General features: G+C 47.2%; 1 protein-coding gene across 1 annotated transcript in view; it reads right to left on the bottom strand.

Annotated features, from left to right (window-relative positions):
• Positions 1-454: 454 nt before the first annotated feature.
• Positions 455-20,162, bottom strand: part of LOC144511375 (gremlin-1-like) — a 126,796-nt gene continuing 107,088 nt past the window's right edge. Inside the window, exon 2 of the mRNA XM_078241672.1 lies at positions 455-1,576. Coding sequence (XP_078097798.1) covers positions 1,084-1,575 — 492 coding nt within the window. The 5' untranslated portion in view covers position 1,576 and the 3' untranslated portion in view covers positions 455-1,083. The remainder of the gene's footprint in view (positions 1,577-20,162) is intronic.

Here is a 20,162-nt window from a genome sequence, read left to right on the forward strand (position 1 = left end):
ACTGAGTGAACTTTCACACCACTACCTTGAGGTATTACCTTAGATATGGAGACCAAAACTGCACATAGTACCCCAGCTGTGGAAACCCATGTAAAATTGTAGTAAGACTTCCTTACTCTTGTACTCCAACCTCTTTGTATTAAAGACCAACATTGTATTTGCCTCCTGATGGTGGGGCATTAATCAACACTTCATCAGGGGCTAACGTACCTTTTTTTTTGCCTCTGGTTATGAGCTAGGCTAAACACCCGCTACGTTTAGTAGTCAGCCAATGACCGCTCACATCTAAAGTCATTTGACCACATCCTTACCTTCCTGACCTGCACGATGGGCCAGATCCGTTCCCCCCTCCCTCCCCCCGACAAACAGGGCTGACGCAATGTTGCACACCCGGCAGCCTGGGACCACGGACGATTCCAGAACTCGGTTTCATTAAGAGACCATCCTCACTCTTGATGTGACAGTTTGCATTTATTGGGTTATTGCATTTTCAAACCATGGCACAGGGGCCCCTTCACGTCAGAATACAGTCGCGTGTTGGCAAAGTTAGAAGCGCTGTGCCAAACTCAAAGAAGGCGGTTGTTCATCGGAGTTTGAGCGAACGTTGCGGAGTCCTTCCCAGGACAGCTTCAGTGGAGGCTCAGAAGTAGCCTGATTGGAATTGTTAAAGGAGTTATTTTTTTTAAAATTCAATCATAAATACCTATGAGTACGATTTTTCACTTTCTAAAATCTCATCATGTTGCAAAACAAAACACTTGTTGATACCTCTAGACGTTTCGTTGACACTGTTTTAACATTTACATAATTTAACCTCACGTCTTTGCATAGGTGCCACCTGACGCAATGAATGTGTTTTAGTTCGTCCCCCCCACCCCCACTAATGGGGGAAGTTGTTACCCCACTGCTTCTGCCCATCATTTCTGTGTCTCAACCCTCACGGCCACTTTTCCAGGGTTATAAAGTGCTACTCTGAAAACAGACAGCAGCTCCCCGACTCCGCCACCACCAACCAATCCCACCCCACCCCATCTCCAACCACCTCCCCCCCCCCCCCCCCACCGCCACCTCCCCTTCCCACCCCTAATCCAAGTCTATGGAGATACAGCGGCACTCCTTCACTAGCTGGATCCGTCGCCTCTTGGACGGCGGACGGAGCCCGGGGCAGTTGAAGGTGACAGAGACGGCGTTGAACTTCTTGGGCTTGCAAAAGGAGCAGGAGCGGAAAGGCTCGCCGCCATGTTCGTGGCTGGGGATGTAGAAGGAGTTGCACTGGCCGTAACAGAAGCGGTTGACCACCGTGCGGCCCATGCAGCCCTCTTCCTTCAGCGTCTGGATGAGCGGGTGGGACTTGCACCAGTCCCGGCGCACGTTGCGACGCTCGGTGACGGGCAGCGCGGCGTGGTTGGAGTCCAAGACGTCCTCCTTGTCCTTGACCTTGCGCGGCCGGCCTGGGTTGCCGCGGTGTCCTTTCCCCGGGGAGGGGAGGGCGCCGGGAGCTCCAATGCGATCAGCAGCCTCCTCGCTGCATGAGAGTCCAGATATGATTAATAAAGTCAGAATGCTGTAAAACATCCTGCAAAAAAAGAACAGGAAACGTTCAGGAGATTGATAGGAACCGCATCACTGGCACCTAAAGGGGGTTTTTGTTGCACACTGATTAATATGCTCACATCAAGTTACTTTCTGAACTTAGATGCTATCCCATTTTAAATCCATGCATAAAGGAATCCTACTCGAATTCATTAATATGCCCCAAGATATCAGCCAAGAAAACCATCAAACTGTCACTGACAGGAACATTCACCGATTAATATTTTCCCCGTTCCTTCCATTTGGTGGACTCATGGCGCCGTGGGGTTAGCATCCCTGCCGGAAGCTCCGGGTTCGAGTCCCACCCCAGGACTTGACAGACATAGGAGCAAAGTTAGGCCACTCAGTCTAATGCTCCACCATTCAATCATGGCTGATATTTTTCTCATCCCCATTCTCCTGCCTTTTCCCCATAACCCCTGATCCCCTTATTAGTCAAGAACCTATCTATCTCTGTCTCAAAGACACTCAATGGCCTGGCCTCCACTGCCTCCTGCGGCAAAGAGTTCCACAGAGTCACCACTCTCTGGCTGAAGAAATTCCTCCTCATTTCAAGGATCATCCCTTTAGCCTGAGGTTGTGCCCTCTGGTTCTAGCTTTTCCGACTAGTGGAAACATCCTCTCCACGTCCACTCTATCCAGGCCTCGCAGTATCCTGTAAGTTTCAATAAGATCCCCCGTCATCCTTCTAAACTCCAATGAGTTCAGATCCAGAGTCCTCAACGGTTCCTCATAAGACAAGCTCTTCATTCCAGGGATCATTCTTGTGAATCTCCTCTGGACCCTTTCCAAGGCCAGCACATCTTTCTTTAGATGCAGCGCCCAAAACTGCTCACAATACTCAAAATGTGGTCTGATCCAAGGCTTAAACAGCCTCAGCAGTACATCCCTGCTCTTGTATTCTAGCCAAGGAAGGTGAGTTCAGAACGTGGACAACCACGTTGAGTATCAACCGGCAAAATCCTTCCAAACACACCAATGGCTGGCGGTTAAAGGGGGAGAGACTCTTGGTCAGCCACGTGATGGAAAGAATGTTGAAACCTCCACCATCCCTATCCAACACTCCAGAATACAACATGCATGAGATGGGGAGGCGATGGCCCAGTGGTATTATCGCTCGACTATTAATCCAGAAACTCAGCTAATTAACTGGGGACCCGGGTTCGAATCCTGCCATGGCAGATAGTGGAATTTGAATTCAATTTTAAGAACATCTTGGAATTAAGAATCTACTGATGACCATCAAACCATTGTCGATTGTTGGAAAAACCCATCTGGTTCACTAATGCCCCTTCAGGGAAGGAAATCTGCTGTCTTTACCCGGTCTGGCCTACATGTGACAGTAAGAAATCTCACAACACCAGGTTAAAGTCCAACAGGTTTATTTGGTAGCAAATACCAAGGAAAGCTTATGGTATTTGCTACCAAAAAAACCTGTTGGACTTTAACCTGGTGTTGTGAGACTTCTTACTGTGCCTACCCCAGTCCAACGCCGGCATCTCCACATCATGGCTACATGTGACTCCAGAGCCACAGCAATGTGGTTGACTCTCAACTGCCCTCAGGCAACTAGGGATGGGCAGTAAATGCTTGCCCAGCCAGTTACACCCATGTCTGCAAAATGAATAAAAAATGAATGCATGCAAAAAGCTACTCGGACTCTATGAGCTGCCCCTTAGTGTCCAAAGAAGTGCAGGTTAGGTGGATTGGCCATGCTAAATTGCCCCTTAGTGTCCAAAGGTGTGCAGGTTAGGTGGATTAGTCATGGTAAATGTGTGGGGTTATGGGGATACGGCAGAGGGGAGGGCCCAGGTGAGATTCTCTGTCAGAGAATCGGTGGGCCAGATGACCTCTTTCTGTAATGCGGTACGTTCTATGGTTCAATGGAGCCGAAACATTAACTCGCTCCACAGATGCTGCCAGACCTCCTGCGCGTTTCCAACACTTCCTGCTGTCAGTTAAAGAGAAACTTGCCTTTTTAAGGGGCTTTCAATCAGTTAATTAAATTGTATTTGTTTATTTGCTTTACAAAAGAGACAGTTATAAAAATGGTAGTGTAGTGGAGTTAGGAGGTGTATGCTTGTAATGTTTAACTCTGCAAATAAATGTAAGACTGCGTTAAGACTAGCTCGAATACTGTCCATAACCTACTGGCTTGCTGGACAATAAAAGGTGGGCACGTTACTCAAACTGAGGACTAATCAGTGGTTTTCTTCCTTGTTTATGTTCTCTACTTATGAAGCCAAAGGTCCCATATACAGGGCAGCATGGTGGCACAGTGTTTAGCACTGCTGCCTCACAGCGCCAGGGACCCGCGTTCAATTCCCGGCTTGGATCACTGTCCGTGCAGAGTCTGCATGTTCTCCCCGTGTCTGCGTGGGTTTCCTCCGGGTGCTCCGGTTTCCTCCTACAGTCCAAAGATGTGCAGGTAAGGTTGACTGGATGTGCTAAATTAACCCTAGTGTCAGGGGGATTAGCCGGGTAAATATGTGGGGTTATGAGAGTAGGGCCTGGGTGGGATTGTGGTTGGTGCAGACTTGAATGGCCGAGTGGCCTCCTTCTGCACTGTATGGATTCTATAATTCTATGTCTGTGTGGAGTCTGCATGTTCTCCCCGTGTCTATGTGGGTTTCCTCCGAGTGCTCCGGTTTCCTCCACAGTCCGAAAGACGTACTGGTTAGGGTGCATTGGCCATGCTGAATTCTCCCTCAGTGTGCCCGAACAGGCGCCGGAGTGTGGCGACTAGGGGATTTTCACGGTGGCTTCATTGCAGTGTTAATGTAAACCTACTTGTGACACTAATAAATAAACTTTAAACTTGAAAACACCTAAAACGATTGGGCTCAATTGAACTGGTGGTAATGTCACTCAACCAGCAGTCCAGAGGCCCCAGGATAAGGCTCTGGAGGACACGGGTTCAAATCCCACCACAGCAGCTGGTGGAATTTTAATTCAATTATAAAAATCTGTAATTGAAAACTAGTCTCAGTATTGGTGAGTACAAAAACTATCATTAAAAACCCTTCTGGTTCACTAATGTCCCTTCAGGGAGGGAATCCTCAAAATCAAAGCAAATTACTGCGGTATTTGGAAAGCTCCCAAAATAAAAACAGAAATTGCTGGTCGGGCAGGGATTAGTGGGAGCCAGGAGAGATCTGATAAAGATATCAAAAATAATCCAGTTAATTACAGGCCTTAGGTCAGTGGTAGGGAAATTATTGGAGAGGATTCTTCGACACAGGATTTACTCCCATTTGGAAATAAGTGGGCGTATTAGCGAGAGGCAACATGGTTTTCTGAAGAGGAGGTCATGTCTCACTAACTTGATCGAGTTTTTCGAGGAAGTGACGAAGATGATTGATGAGGGTCAGGCAGTGGATGTTGTCTACATGGACTTCAGTAAGGCCTTTGACAATTGAACTACCACCAGTTCAATTGAGCCCAATTGTTTAAGGTGTTTTCAAGTTTAAAGTTTATTTATTAGTGTCACAAGTAGGTTTACATTAACACTGCAATGAAGCCACCGTGAAAATCCCCTAGTCGCCACACTCCGATGCCTGTTCGGGTACGCTGAGGGAGAATTCAGCACGGCCAATGCACCCTAACCAGCACATCTTTCGGACTGTGGAGGAAACCGGAGCACTCGGAGGAAGCCCACGCAGACACGGGGAGAACATGCAGACTCCACACAGACATAGAATTATAGAATCCATACAGTGCAGAAGGAGGCCATTCGGCCCTTCAAGTCTGCACCAACCACAATCCCACCCAGGCCCTACTCTCAGACTGATGCAGAAGGTGAAGTCGCATGGGATCAGAGGTGAGCTGGCAAGGTGGATACAGAACTGGCTTGGTCATAGAAAGAGTTTTAACAACACCAGGTTAAAGTCCAACAGGTTTATTTGGTAGCAAATGCCATTATTTGCTACCAAATAAACCTGTTGGACTTTAACCTGGTGTTGTTAAAACTCTTACTGTGTTACCCCAGTCCAACGCCGGCATCTCCACATCTTGGTCATAGAAGACAGAGGGTAGCAGTGGAAGGATGTGTTTCTGAATGGAGGGCTGTGACAAGTGGCATTCCTCAGGGATCAGTTCTGGGACCTTTGCTGTTCGTAATATATATAAATGATTTGGAAGAAAATGTAACTAATTTGATCAGTAAGTTTGCGGATGACGCAAAGGTTGGTGGATTTGCAGATAGCGATGAGGACCATCAGAGGATACAGCAGGATATAGATCGGGTGGAGGCTTGGGCGGAGAGATGGCAAATGGAGTTTAATCTGGACAAATGTGAGGTAATGCATTTTGGAAGGTCTAATACAGATGGGAAATATACAGTAAATGGCAGAATCCTTTAGAGTATTGATAGGCAGAGGGATTTGGGTGTACAGGTACACAGGTCACTGAAAGTGGCAACGCAGGTGGAGAAGGTAGTCAAGAAGGCATACGGCATGCTTGCCTTCATCGGCCGGGGCATTGAGTTTAAAAATTGGCAAGTCAGGTTGCAGCTTTACAGAACCTTAGTTAGGCCGCACTTGGAATATAGTGTTCAATTCTGGTCGCCGCACTACCAGAAGGATGTGGGGGCTTTGGAGAGGGTACAGAAAAGATTTATCAGGATGTTGCCTGGTATGGAGGGCATTAGCAATGAGGAGAGGTTGGAGAAACTTGGTTTGTTCTCACTGGAATGACGGAGGTTGAGGGGCGACCTGATAGAAGTCTACAAGATTATGAGGGATATGGACAGAGTGGATAGTCAGAAGCCTTTTCCCAGGGTGGAAGAGTCAATTACTAGGGGGCACAGGTTTAAGGTGCGAGGGACAAGGTTTAAAGGAGATGTACGAGGCAAGTTTTTTACACAGAGGGTGGTGGGTGCCTGGAACTCGCTGCCGGGGGAGGTAGTGGAAGCAGATACGATGGTGAGTTTTAAGGGGCATCTGGACAAATACATGAATAGGATGGGAATAGAGGGATATGGTCCCCGGAAGGGTAGGGAGTTTTAGTTCAGTTGGGCAGCATGGTCGGTGCAGGCTTGGAGGGCCGAAGGGCCTGTTCCTGTGCTGTAATTTTCTTTGTTCTTTGTCCTTTGATGATGGCACAGTGGCACACTGGTTAGCACTGCTGCCTCACAGCGCCAGGGACCCGGGTTCAATTCCGACCTTGGGTGACTGTCTGTGTGGAGTTTGCACGTTCTCCCCGTGTCTGCATGGGTTTCCTCCGGGTGCTCCGGTTTCCTCCCACAGTCCAAAGATCTGTGGGTTAGGTTGATTGGCCATGCTAAATTGCCCTTTAGTGTCAGGGGGATTCATAGAATCATAGGTTCCCTACAAGTGCAGAAGGAGGTCATTCGACCCATTGAGTCTGCACTGACAACAATCCCACAAATCCCGCCTATCCCGTAACCCCACATATTTATCCTGCTAATCCCCCTGACACTAAGGGGCAATTTAGCATGGACAATCCACCTAACCCGCACATCTTTGGAAACTAAGGGGCAATTTAGTATGGCCAATCCACCTAACCCACAATTCTTTGCATTAGCAGGGTAAATATGTGGGGTTACAGGATAGGGCTTAGGTGGGATTGTTGTCAGTGCAGGCTCGATGGGCTGAATGGCCTTCTGCAGTGTTGGGATGCCATGATTCTATGACAAGATAAAGGGAGTGTTTATGGTAGCTTTGAAGTCAACCAGTACGTGGTCTGACTCCAGACTCAGAGCAATGTGGTTGACTCTTAACTGTCCCCTGAAGAGGTCGAGTGAGACACTCAGTTCAAGGGGCTTTGAGGGATGGGCAACAAATGCTGGCCCAGCCAGCGATGCCCACATCCCATAAAAGAATACATCTTTAAAAATACCATCACCAATGATCGTGGCTGGGATTCTCCACGATCACTGAAAATGAATGGAGATTGCTGGAACACCAAATTCTCCGGTCTCACCTGCAATGGGGGGGGCGGGAATGGACAAGGCTGGAGATCCCGCCCAAGATATTTATTCTTGAAGTAGGACATCCTCAGGTTTCTGTTGTCCCTGAGTCTGTCCTTTCATGTCCTACGCCAGATTGCATTGTCTAGGTTGACACTCCAGTGCGGAGGGAGTGCTGCACTGTCAGAGGTGCTGGCTCTGGATTCATCAGAGGCCCTTAGATGCACATAAAGGATCCCAAGAAGCTATCAGACCAGAAGCAGGAGATTTTGATTGTTTTGTTACTCTGTGGGACATGCCTGTGACCATTTTGTTAAAGTTTTTAAAGTTTTTTAAAGTTTATTTGATTTGATTTATTATTGTCACATGTATTGGGGTACAGTGAAAAGTATTGTTTCTTGCGCGCTATATAGACAAAGTGTACCATTCATAGAGAAGGAAATAAGAGGGTGCAGAATGTAGTGTTACAGTCATAGCTAGGGTGTGGAGAAAGATCAACTTAATGCAAGGTAGGTCCATTCAAACGTCTGACGGCAGCTGGGAAGAAGCTGTTCTTGAGTCAGTTGGTTCATGATCTCAGATTTTTGTATCTTTTTCCCGACGGAAGGTGGAAGAGAGAATGTCCGGGGTGCGTGGGGTCCGTAATTATACTGACTGCTTTCCCGAGGCAGCGGGAAGTGTAGACGGAGTCAATGGATGGGAGGCCGGTTTGAGTGATGGACTGGGCTACATTCACAGCCCTTTGTAGTTTCAGTATATATCAGTATTTATCATTTTTTATGTATTTTCATGTTTTTGTCAGTGTCACAAGTAGGCTTACATTAACACTGCAATGAAGTTACTGTGAAAGTCGCCACACTCCAGCGCCTGTTCGGGTACACTGAGGGAGAATTTAGCACGGCCAATGCACCTAACCAGCACATCTTTCAGACTGTGGGAGGAAACCGGAGCACCCAGAGGAAACCCACACGGGGAGAACGTGCAGACTCCACACAGACAGTGACCCAAGCTGGGAATTGAACCTGGGTTCCTGGCACTGTGAGGCAGCAGTGCCAACCACTGTACCAAGGCACTGAATTTTTCCAACTTTATGACAGAGACTAGATCTTCAAGAGTGGCTGTAGAGCATTTTATTCATGGGAGATGGGCATCGCTGGCTGGGCCAGCATTTTCCGAATTGCTCTTGAACTGAGTGTCTCACTCGGCCATTTCGGAGAAGGATGGCAGATTTCCTTCCCTAAAACCAATTGGGTTTTTGCTTGATAATTTTAAATTACATAGAACATAGAACAGTACAGCACAGAACAGGCCCTTCGGCCCACGATGTTGTGCCGAGCTTTATCTGAAACCAAGATCAAGCTATCCCACTCCCTATCATCCTGGTGTGCTCCATGTGCCTATCCAATAACCGCTTAAATGTTTCTAAAGTGTCTGACTCCACTATCACTGCAGGCAGTCCATTCCACACCCCAACCACTCTCTGCGTAAAGAACCTACCTCTGATATCCGTCCTGTATCTCCCACCACGAACCCTATAGTTATGCCCCCTTGTAATAGCTCCATCCACCCGAGGAAATAGTCTTTGAACGTTCACTCTATCTATCCCCTTCATCATTTTATACACCTCTATTAAGTCTCCCCTCAGCCTCCTCCGCTCCAGAGAGAACAGCCCTAGCTCCCTCAACCTTTCCTCATATGACCTACCCTCCAAACCAGGCAGCAGCCTGGTAAATCTCCTCTGCACTCTTTCCAGCGCTTCCACATCCTTCTTATAGTGAGGTGACCAGAACTGCACACAATATTCCAAATGTGGTCCCACCAAGGTCCTGTACAGTTGCAGCATAACCCCACGGCTCTTAAACTCCAACCCCCTGTTAATAAAAGCTAACACACTATAGGCCTTCTTCACAGCTCTATCCACTTGACTGGCAACCTTTAGAGATCTGTGGATATGGACCCCAAGATCTCTCTGTTCCTCCACAGTCTTCAGAACCCTACCTTTGACCCTGTAATCCACATTTAAATTTGTCCTACCAAAATGAATCACCTCACATTTATCAGGGTTAAACTCCATTTGCCATTTTTCAGCCCAGCTTTGCATCCTATCGATGTCTCTTTGCAGCCTACAACAGCCCTCCACCTCATCCACTACTCCACCAATCTTGGTGTCATCAGCAAATTTACTGATCCACCGTTCAGCCCCCTCCTCTAAGTCATTAATAAAAATCACAAAGAGCAGAGGACCAAGCACTGATCCCTGCGGCACACCGCTAGCAACCTGCCTCCAATCCGAAAATTTTCCATCGACCACCACCCTCTGTCTTCGGTCAGACAGCCAGTTACCTATCCAATCGGCCAACTTTCCCTCTATCCCACACCTCCTCACTTTCATCATAAGCCGACCATGGGGGACCTTATCAAACGCCTTACTAAAATCCATGTATATGACATCAACTGCCCTACCTTCATCAACACACTTAGTTACCTCCTCAAAAAATTCTATCAAATTTGTGAGGCACGACTTGCCCTTCACGAATCCGTGCTGACTATCTCGGATTAATCCGCATCTTTCTAAATGGTCGTAAATCCCATCCCTAAGGACCCTTTCCATCAATTTATCAACCACCGAAGTAAGACTAACCGGTCTATAATTACCAGGGTCATTTCTATTCCCTTTCTTAAACAGAGGAACAACATTCGCCATTCTCCAGTCCTCTGGCACCATCCCCGTGGACAGCGAGGACCCAAAGATCAACGCCAAAGGCTCTGCAATCTCATCCCTTGCCTCCCACAGAATCCTAGGATACATTTCATCAGGCCCAGGGGACTTATCGACCTTCAGTTTATTCAAAACTGCCAATACATCCTCCCTCCGAACATCTATTTCCTCCAGCCTATTAGCCTGTAACACCTTCTCTTCCTCAAAAACATGGCCCCTCTCCTTGGTGAACACTGAAGAAAAGTATTCATTCATCACCTCGCCTATCTCTACTGACTCCATACACAAGTTCCCACTACTGTCCTTGACCGGCCCTAACCTCACCCTGGTCATTCTTTTATTCCTCACATAAGAGTAAAAAGCCTTGGGGTTTTCCTTGATCCGACCCGCCAAGGACTTCTCATGCCCCCTCCTAGCTCTCCTAAGCCCCTTTTTCAGCTCATTCCTTGCTAACTTGTAACCCTCAATCGAGCCATCTGAACCTTGTTTCCTCATCCCTACATAAGCTTCCCTCTTCCTTTTCACAAGACATTCCACCTCTTTTGTGAACCATTTTTTTACTTTTAATTCCGGATTTTTTATCGAATTCAAATTTCACCATCTGTCGTGGTAGGATTCGAACTCAGGTCATCAGAGTATTACGCTGGGTGTCTGGATTACACCGCACCACTGCCACATTACATAAATACAAGTGTGATTCATGGAAAATTTCAAGCCTCATGGACAAGCTTGAGAACTTGGAACATGAAAGCTTTTCAGTTTACCACGTGAATTAGAACAATGGCATAAAAATATACTCAAAGCAACAGCAATGGTCTCAACAAGAATGAATATTATAAAATTCTTTTAAGAGCTTTAGTTTTAACATTTTTTTAAAATCAAAATAAAAGCCCTGGAAAATGACTCTGCTGCAGAAGTCCGGGCTTACCTTTGTATCTTTTATAAATCAGTGTAATCAGGGAAGGCGATGGCCTAGTGGTATTATCTCTAGAGTATTAATCCAGAAACTCAGCTAATGTTCTGGGGACCTGGGTTCGAATCCCGCCACGGCAGATAGTGGAATTTGAATTCTATAATTAAAAAATAAGAATCTACTGAAGATCATGAATCGATTGTCGGAAAAACCCATCTGGTTCACTAATGTCCCTTTAGGGGAGGAAATCTGCCGTCCTTACCTGGTCTGGCCTACATGTGACTCCAGAGCCACAGCAATGTGGTTGACTCTCAACTGCCCTCCAAAGGCCACTATGAATGGGCAATAAATACTGGTGATGCCCATGTGCCAAGAATGAATTAAAAAATTGCTGAAATTTGTAGCCTGGTGTTGGAGATGGATGTTTGGGGAATGGGAATCGATAGACAGGTGCAAAATCATGAGGAAGTTTGGGCCTAGTTTGATTATGACGTAACGCACTTGTGTTGGAATATCCACTGCATTTGATGTCGGAAATCTGTGCTAAGTTCCGACCGCACATGATTCAGGCTGTGGATATGTGATCGTGACCTCCAAACTCTCTCTTTGAGACCAGCTCCCCTGGAATGTAGAGTGCAACACACCATTCATTCCCTTTGCTGATTTGTAATGTGTCCTATCTCTACGATTAATCAGGATGGACCTAAAGTCAAATAGAACATACTCTTTGATTGTAATGTCAGTCAGAATCAAAATGAGAAATACCAATATTTGTTCAACTTGGAAACACTCCTGTGTCTCGCAGCTCCTCCATTAGTTGAAGCCTTTCTTCTCTACGGAAGTGAACTATTGCTCACAAACCCCCTTCATCACTTGAGCTTTAACCCTGATTCACAACTTAACATTCAAACTCCCATTTCAGGAAGTCCAACTAGAGGATTGGGAAATCTTAAAAGGTCAACAGAAAGCCTCGAAAAATCTATAAAGAAAAGTACGATGGATTATGAGAGTAAACTAGCTCAGAATATAAAAACAGATAGCAAAAGTTTCTACAAATATATAAAACAAAAAAAGAGTGGCTAAAGTAAACATTGGTCCTTTAGAGGATGAGAAGGGGGATGTAATAACTGGAAATGAGGAAATGGCTGAGGCATTGAACAGGTATTTTGTATCGATCTTCACAGTGGAAGACACAAATAACATGCCAAAAATTGATGATACGAAGGCTATGGCAGGTGAGGACCTAGAAACTATCATCACGAAAGAGGTAGTGTTGGGCAAGCTAATGGGGCTAAAGGTAGACAAGTCTTCTGGCCCTGATGGAATGCATCCCAGGGTATTGAAAGAGATGGCGGAGGAAATAGCAAATGCACTCGTGGTAATTTACCAAAATTCGCTGGACTCTGGGGTGGTTCACACAGATTGGAAAACAGCAAACGTGACACCACTGTTTAAAAATGGAGGTAGACAAAAGGCGGGTAACTATAGGCCGGTTAGCTTAGCTTCTGTAGTAGGGAAAATGCTTGAATCTATCATCAAGGAAGAAATAGCGAGACATCGGGATAGAAATTGTCCCATTGGTAAGACGCAGCATGGGTTCATGAAGGGCAGGTCATGTTTTACTAATTTAGTGGAATTCTTTGAGAACATTACATGTGCAGTGGACAAGGGGGAACCTGTGGAAGTGATGTATCTGGGTTTCCAGAAGGCATTTGGCAAAGAACCGCACCAAAGGCTGCGGTATAAGATAAAGGTGCATGGTGTTACGGGTAATGTATTAGCATGGATCGAGGATTGGATAACTAACAGAAAGCAAAGAGTGGGGGTAAATGGATGTTTTTCTGGTTGGCGATCAGTGACTAGTGGTGTGCCTCAGGGATCTGTGTTGGGACCGCTATTATTTACAATTTACATAGATGATTTGGAGTTGGGGACCAAGTGTAGTGTGTCAAAATTCACACATGACACTAAGATGAGTAGCAGAGCAAAGTGTGCAGAGGATGCCGAAGGTCTGCAAAGGGATATAGATAGTCTAAGTGCGTGGGCGAGGGTCTGGCAGATGGAGTACAATGTTGGTAAATGTGAGGTCATCCATTTTGGTAGGAATAACAGCAAAATGGACTATTATTTAAATGGTAAAAAATTGCAGCATGCTGCTGTGCAGAGGGACCTGGGTGTCCTTGTGCAGGAATCTCAAGGAGTTGGTTTGCAGGTGCAGCAGGTAATTAAGAAGGCAAATGGAATTTTGTCCTTCATTGCTAGAGGGATGGAGTTTAAAAACAGCGAGGTTATGTTGTAGCTGTATAAGGTGCTGGTGAGACCACACCTGGAGTACTGTGTACAGTTTTGGTCTCCTTACTTGAGAAAGGATATACTGGCACTGTAGGGGGTGCAGAGGAGGTTCACTAGGTTGATTCTGGAGTTGAGAGGGTTGGCTAATGAGGAGAGACTGAGTAGACCGGGGCTATACTCATTGGAATTCAGAAGAGTTGCGGGGGGGGGGATCCTACAGAAACATATGTAGGGAATAGATAGGATCGAAGCAGGGAAGTTGTTTCCACTGGCAGTTGAACTAGATCTAGGAGGCGTGGCCTCAAAATAATGGGGCAAATTTCGGACTCAGTTGAGGAGGAACTTCTTCACGCAAAGGGTTGTGAATCTGTGGAATTCCCTGCCCAGTGAAGCAGTTGAGGCTACCTCATTGAATATTTTTAAGGCAAGGATAGATACATTTTTGAACAGTAAAGGAATTAAGGGTTATGGTGAGCGGGCGGGTAAGTGCAGCTTACAAAAAGATCAGCTATGATCTTATTGAATGGTGGAGCAGGCTCGAGGGGGCAAGTGGCCTACTCCTGCTCTTAGTTCTCATGTTCTTATGTTCGAACAGTCATTATTGCTCCTGCCGTTGGTTTCCACAACCGTGGGCAGAATGTTCCCATCCTGCCCACCACGGGAATTGGAGCAGGCGGGACACAGAACATGCAAAGGTCCTTTAACCTCGGGCAGGATATTCCGGTCTTGGAGCGAAGCACGGCTAGAAAATCCTGGCCCAAGTATCAAAAATAAAGAACGATGACATTCAGTTCAACTAATCCTTGAGGAAAAGAATTGATGTAATCATAATTATGAATGCCAACAAATGCAGAGAGATGCCATTGGGCAATTTAAAAGGAAGGGGGTCAGCTGAGTAACACCAACTCCTTCTACAGCACCTTCCGAACCCGTGACCTCTACAACCAAGAAGGACAGATACATGGGACCACCATCTGAAAGCCCTCCAAGTCACTCACTATTCTGACTTGGAAATACATTGGCTGTTCCTTCACTGTCACTGGATAAAAACCCTGGAACTCCCTTCCTCACAGCACTGTGGGTGCACTACACCACATGGACAGCAGCGGGTTCAAGATGGTGGCTCACCCACCACCTTATAGAAGTCATAGAAACCCTACAGTGCAGAAAGAGGCCATCTGGCCCATTGAGTCTGCACCGACCACAATCCCACCCAGGCCCTACCCCCATATCCCTACACATTTACCCGCTAATCCCTCTAACCTACGCATCTCAGGACACTAAGGGGCAATTTTAGCACGGTCAATCAACCTAACCTGCACATCTTTGGACTGTGGGAGGAAACCGGAGCACCCGGGGGAAACCCACGCAGACACGAGGAGAATGTGCAAACTCCACACAGACAGTGACCCAAGCTGGGAATTGAACCCAGGTCCCTGGAGCTGTGAAGCAGCAGTGCTAACCACTGTGCTACCGTGCCACCCCTTCTCGGGGGCAACTCGGGATGGGCAATAAATGCTGGGTCCTATATAAAAAATTGACTTTGGGCCACTCTCTAAATTTTCCCATCCTGCCCCCGACGATGCCCACCCGCTGGCAGAGACAGAAAATCCCGCTCTAAGATCGGAATGTTACCACCGTCCACGCCGGCAGGATTCTCCCACCCAGCTGCAATGAACGGAAACTTGGCCAAATTCTCCGGCCTCGCCGCACCGGGAGCGTGGCGTGAACGGCCGGTAAGATCGCACCCAAAGAGTCCGACCCACCACCGAAACACCACCTATTTTATCACTTAAACGGAACCCGCTGACGGGAAGCCGAGGTTTTGGCCCCTGCCTGGTTCGGTCACCAGAGTAACTCCATTCAATTCCACCCCTGGATGCACAAGAATGTCAAAGTTTGCAGAGAACTAGAAGCTCAGAAATGCACTGAGGAGGATCACAGCTAACAGCAAAGAGGTAATGACCACATCACAGAATCATCGAATCCCAACAGTGCAGAAGGAGGCCATTCAGCCCATCGAGTCTGCACCAACCACATCCCACCCAGGCCCCATTCCCGTGACCCCACATACTTAACCTGCTGATCCCCTGATACTGGGGTCAATTTAGCACGGCCAATCAACCTAAGCCGCACAATTAGGCAACTAGAGATGGGCAACAAATGCTGCCCTTGCCAGCGATGCCCACGTCCCATGGAAAAAAATTAAAAAAGAACACAGCATAACAATATGTCCAACCAGACAACTGGTGATTCTTATCCCTTGTCAAGAAGTGTCTGAAAAATTCAGTTTGATGACATTCAGATGTGAGAACAGAAACTGCTCTACTTAACCTCCTCCATAAATCACAGCCTCTCATCAATCCTATGGAGTGATACCCCGCAGTTCTGAAATCATATTGACGCTGGTAGTTCTAAATCAGTGTCACTGCAGCTAACTCCTCTCGTCTCTCCCTGTTAGTCACAGCACAGAACGCACATCGAGGGCGGAATCGGAGCAGGCGGAACATGGACCATGCAAAGCTCCATTGATCTTGGGTGGGATTTTCCAGTCTTGTGGCGAGCGCGGCTGGAAAATCCCACCCTGGATGTTTTGGCCGTTCCCGCCATGCTTCCCGCTGCAGCGAGGCCGGAGAATTTTGGGCGCCCAACCAAATCTCCCTTCCCTGCGGCGGGGTGGGAAAATCCCGCCGGCGTGAACGGTGGTAAGCTTCCGGCCGCTGTCTTTTCAGGTGGCTGAACAGGTTGGCAGGAGGTAAACGAGGCCTCAGTGAATCCCCGGGTGGGATTTTCCGTTCCGCCAGCAGGATTTTCCAGACCCGCCGAGGATGACTCCCGGTCGTGAGTTCTCCAATGGCGGGATGGGTGAGCTGTGTGAATTGCTGTTGATGTCAGCAGGACTGGAAGCCACCCCTGCAGCAGTAAAACCCGTAGCGGGGGCGGAGGGGATGGAAAATTCTGGCCCTCAGTCCAATCACATTAGGATATGGCCTCTCTGTCATGCTGCCATTTCTATTACTGCAAAGTAGGACTAATTCTGCCATTTTGGAGCCTGACATCATTACTGGAGGTGGGACCAGAAGAAAATCTAAAAGACCCTGGTCAGGAGGGCCAACATGTTCCCACCTCCAGGCAAACTCAGCGGAAACGGCGATCCACCCAACAGCACCCGGTATCCAATACTCAGCAGGGAGGACTCTGCTTGGATCTCCCTGGTGATGGGTTGGCCTCCTGCTGTGCACTCAGCCTCACAGCCCAGGGGAGGCAGCCTTCTAGGGGTAGGCCAGGTAGCCTGAGGAGATTCCATGTCGCAACGTAAGGGCCGTAAGTAGGAAAGACGACACCTTCACAGGGGATTCCCTCAGCTCCTCCCGGCACCAGCCCGGATCATGTTTAGTTTTTGACAGAGTGGTATTGCCACTGGACCCAAGGTAATGCTCTGGGGACCCAGGTTTGAATCCCACCCTAGCAATGGTGGAGTTTCTATTCAATCAATAATTGTCTGGAATTAAAAGTCTCATGAAACTATCATTGATTATTGGAAAAACCCATCTGGTTCATTAATGTCCTTTAGGGAAGGAAATCTGCCATCCTTACCCAGTCTGGCCTACATGTGACTCCAGAGCCACAGCAATGTGGTTGACTCTCAACTGTCCTCTGAAATGGCCGAGCGAGACACTCGGTTTGTGTCAAACTGCTGGAAACTCTAAACAGCACTGTGGGCATGCTGACACGCCATCTCTGGTGTCGACAATAATCTCCCCCTCAATGTCAGTATAATGAAGGAGATTGTTACCGACTTCAGGAAGCGTAGTGGAAGTCATTCCCCTGTGTACATCAACAGGGATGAAGTGGAAATGTTCGAGAGCTTCAAGTTTCTAGGTGTCCAGATCACCCCCAACAACCTGTCCTGGTCCCTCCGCGCCGACGCTATAGTTAAGAAAGCCCCACCAACGCCTCTACATTCTTAGGAGGCTAAAGAAATTTGGCATGTCCGCCACGACTCTCACCAACGTTTACAGATGCACGATCGAAAGCATCCTTTCTGGATGTATCACACCTTGGTATGGCTCCTGCTCTGACCAAAACCGCAAAAAACTACAAAGGGATGTGAACATAGCCCAGTCCATCACGCAAATCAGCCTCCCACCCATTGACTCTGTCTACACTTCCCACTGCCTCGGAAAAGCAGCCAGCATAATTAAGGATCCCACGCACTTCGGACATTCTCTCTTCCACCTTCTTCCATCAGGAAAAAGATACAAAAGTCTGAGGTCACGTACCAACCGACTCAAGAACAGCTTCTTCCCTGCTGCCATCAGACTTTTGAATGGACCTGCCTTGCATTAAGTTGGTCTTTCTCTACACCCCAGCTATGACTGTAACACTACATTCTGTACTCTCTCGTTTCCTTCTCTATGAACGGTATGTTTTGTCTGTATAGCGCGCACGAAACAACGTTTTCACTGTATGCTAATACATGTGACAATAATAAATCAAATCAAATAAATCAAATCAAATATATATGACTCCAGAGCCACAGCAATGTGGTTGACTCTCAACTACCCTCCAAGGGCAACTATTGATGGGCAATAAATGCTGGCCCAGCCAGCGACGCCCATGTCCCAGGAATGATTAAACAAAGGTTGTCCACCGTCCTTAATAAGATGGGGTCCTGAAGGAGCCACTTAATTTGTCAGTTCCGAGATGATTGTGTTGAGAACTGAGACTCATCGACCATTGGGGAGGGATAGGTATGCCCAAAGGCAGTATGATTCCATCCTGATTGAGCGAGCACAGGGATGGCTCTCTGAAGTGAATGACCTCCTGCTGTGTGCTATAAGATTCATTGAAAATAAATTAATATAATCTAGTTCAACAGATTAGACTGGAGAAAGAATAAATATGAGGCTGTAGTTTAATCTCACAATGCAATATTTCTGTAGTCTAGTGATTATCATCTTCATCTCACACACAAAGCTCCCCGGCTCAAAACCGGCCAGAAACATTTGCACAAAATTCATGGGGCGGCATGGTATCGCAGTGGTTAGCACTGCTGCCTCACAGCGCCAGGGACCCGGGATCAATTCTGGCCTTGGGGTGACTGTCTATGTGGAGTTTGCACATTCTCCCCGTGTCTGCGTGGGTTTCCTCTGGGTGCTCTGATTTCCTCCAACAGTCCAAGGTTGTGCGGGTTAGGTGGATTGGCCATGCTAAATTGCCCATTAGTGTCCAAAGATGTGCAGGTTAGGGAGATTGGCCATGCTAACTTGCTCCCTAGTGTCCAAAGTTGTGCAGGTTAGGTGGATTGGTCATGCTAAATTGCCTTTCAGCACCCAAAGAGATGCAGATTAGATGGATTGGCCATGCTAAATTGCCCCTTAGTGTCCAAAGATGTGCAGGTTAGGTGGATTGGCCATGCTAAATTGCCCCTTAGTGTCCAAAGATGTGCAGGTTAGGTGGATTGGCCATGCTAAATTGCCCCTTAGTGTCCAAAGATGTGCAGGTTAGGTGGATTGGCCATGCTAACTTGCCCCCTCGTGTCCAAAGATGTGCAGGTTAGGGAGATTGGCCATGCTGAATTGCCCCTTGGTGTCAGTAGATGAGCAGGGTTGATACATGGGGGTTACAGGGATAGGGCCTGGGTAGGATTGTTGTTGGTGCAGGCTCGATGGGCCGAATGGCCTCCTCCTCAGGAGTCTATGATTCAGGAAAGCGAATTAAGCTTTCCTCATATAGCCTGAGATTTCATCTGAACCCTTTAAGTGGAACTCTGCCTGATAGTTTTCCAATGAGGTTCTCTGTACCGCTCCTGTTAATGCATTCATGTAATCGCTTCAATGTCCAGATATTAAAACCCGGCTCCAGAAAGAGTGTTGGGCCAGAGCATATTTACTGTTCCACCAAGCTGTTTTTAATTCTGGGGAAGACGTTTTGCGAAGCAGAATCACCGTGCCAATTCTGCCTACTAATGACTTACATTCCTTTGATTACTTTTGTGTTGAGTTTTGAATATTTACAACATGAGTTAAATCCTGTTCTTTAGGCCAGAGGTGACTCAACAGTGTGACACAGCCAGGACTAATCGCTGTACGGGAGTAGATCAGTCAGATGGCTGGGTAAACTGCCAGGGGAGTTCTGGGAAGTGGATCTTAAATCCGCCCCGTAAAATGCCAATTCTCACGAAATTCAGTGCGAGATGGGTGATACACACTCAGACAAAACTGCACTGTAACTTTAGATTTGCAAATCGAACATCCAACGATATAATTGACAGAAGATGGCAAAGATATAGCTACCCTTTCAAGGGGAACTTCTACATGTTAAGATTTTTTCAATATTATTGTTTCTGTACAGAAGAAATTGTTATTCCAATTCTCTTCCTGCACCCAGTGGTGCACCAAGATAGACTTTCATCTGTTTCCATAACTATTATTAAGGACAGCAGGGTGGCACAGTGGTTAGCACTGCTGCCACACAGCGTCAGAGACCTGGGTTCGATTCCCTGCTTGGGTCACTGTCTGTGTGGAGTTTGCACGTTCTCCCCATGTCTGTGTGGGTTTTCTCCGGGTCCTCCGGTTTTCTCCCACACTGCAAAGATGTGCAGGTTAGGTGGATTGGTCGTGCTAAATTGCCTCTTAGTGTCCAAAGATGTACAAGTTAGGTGGATTGACCATGCTAAGTTGCCCCTTAATCTCCAAAGATGTGTAGGTTAG

This window comes from Mustelus asterias, chromosome 24, assembly GCF_964213995.1.
Source record: "Mustelus asterias chromosome 24, sMusAst1.hap1.1, whole genome shotgun sequence".
NCBI lineage: Eukaryota > Metazoa > Chordata > Chondrichthyes > Carcharhiniformes > Triakidae > Mustelus > Mustelus asterias.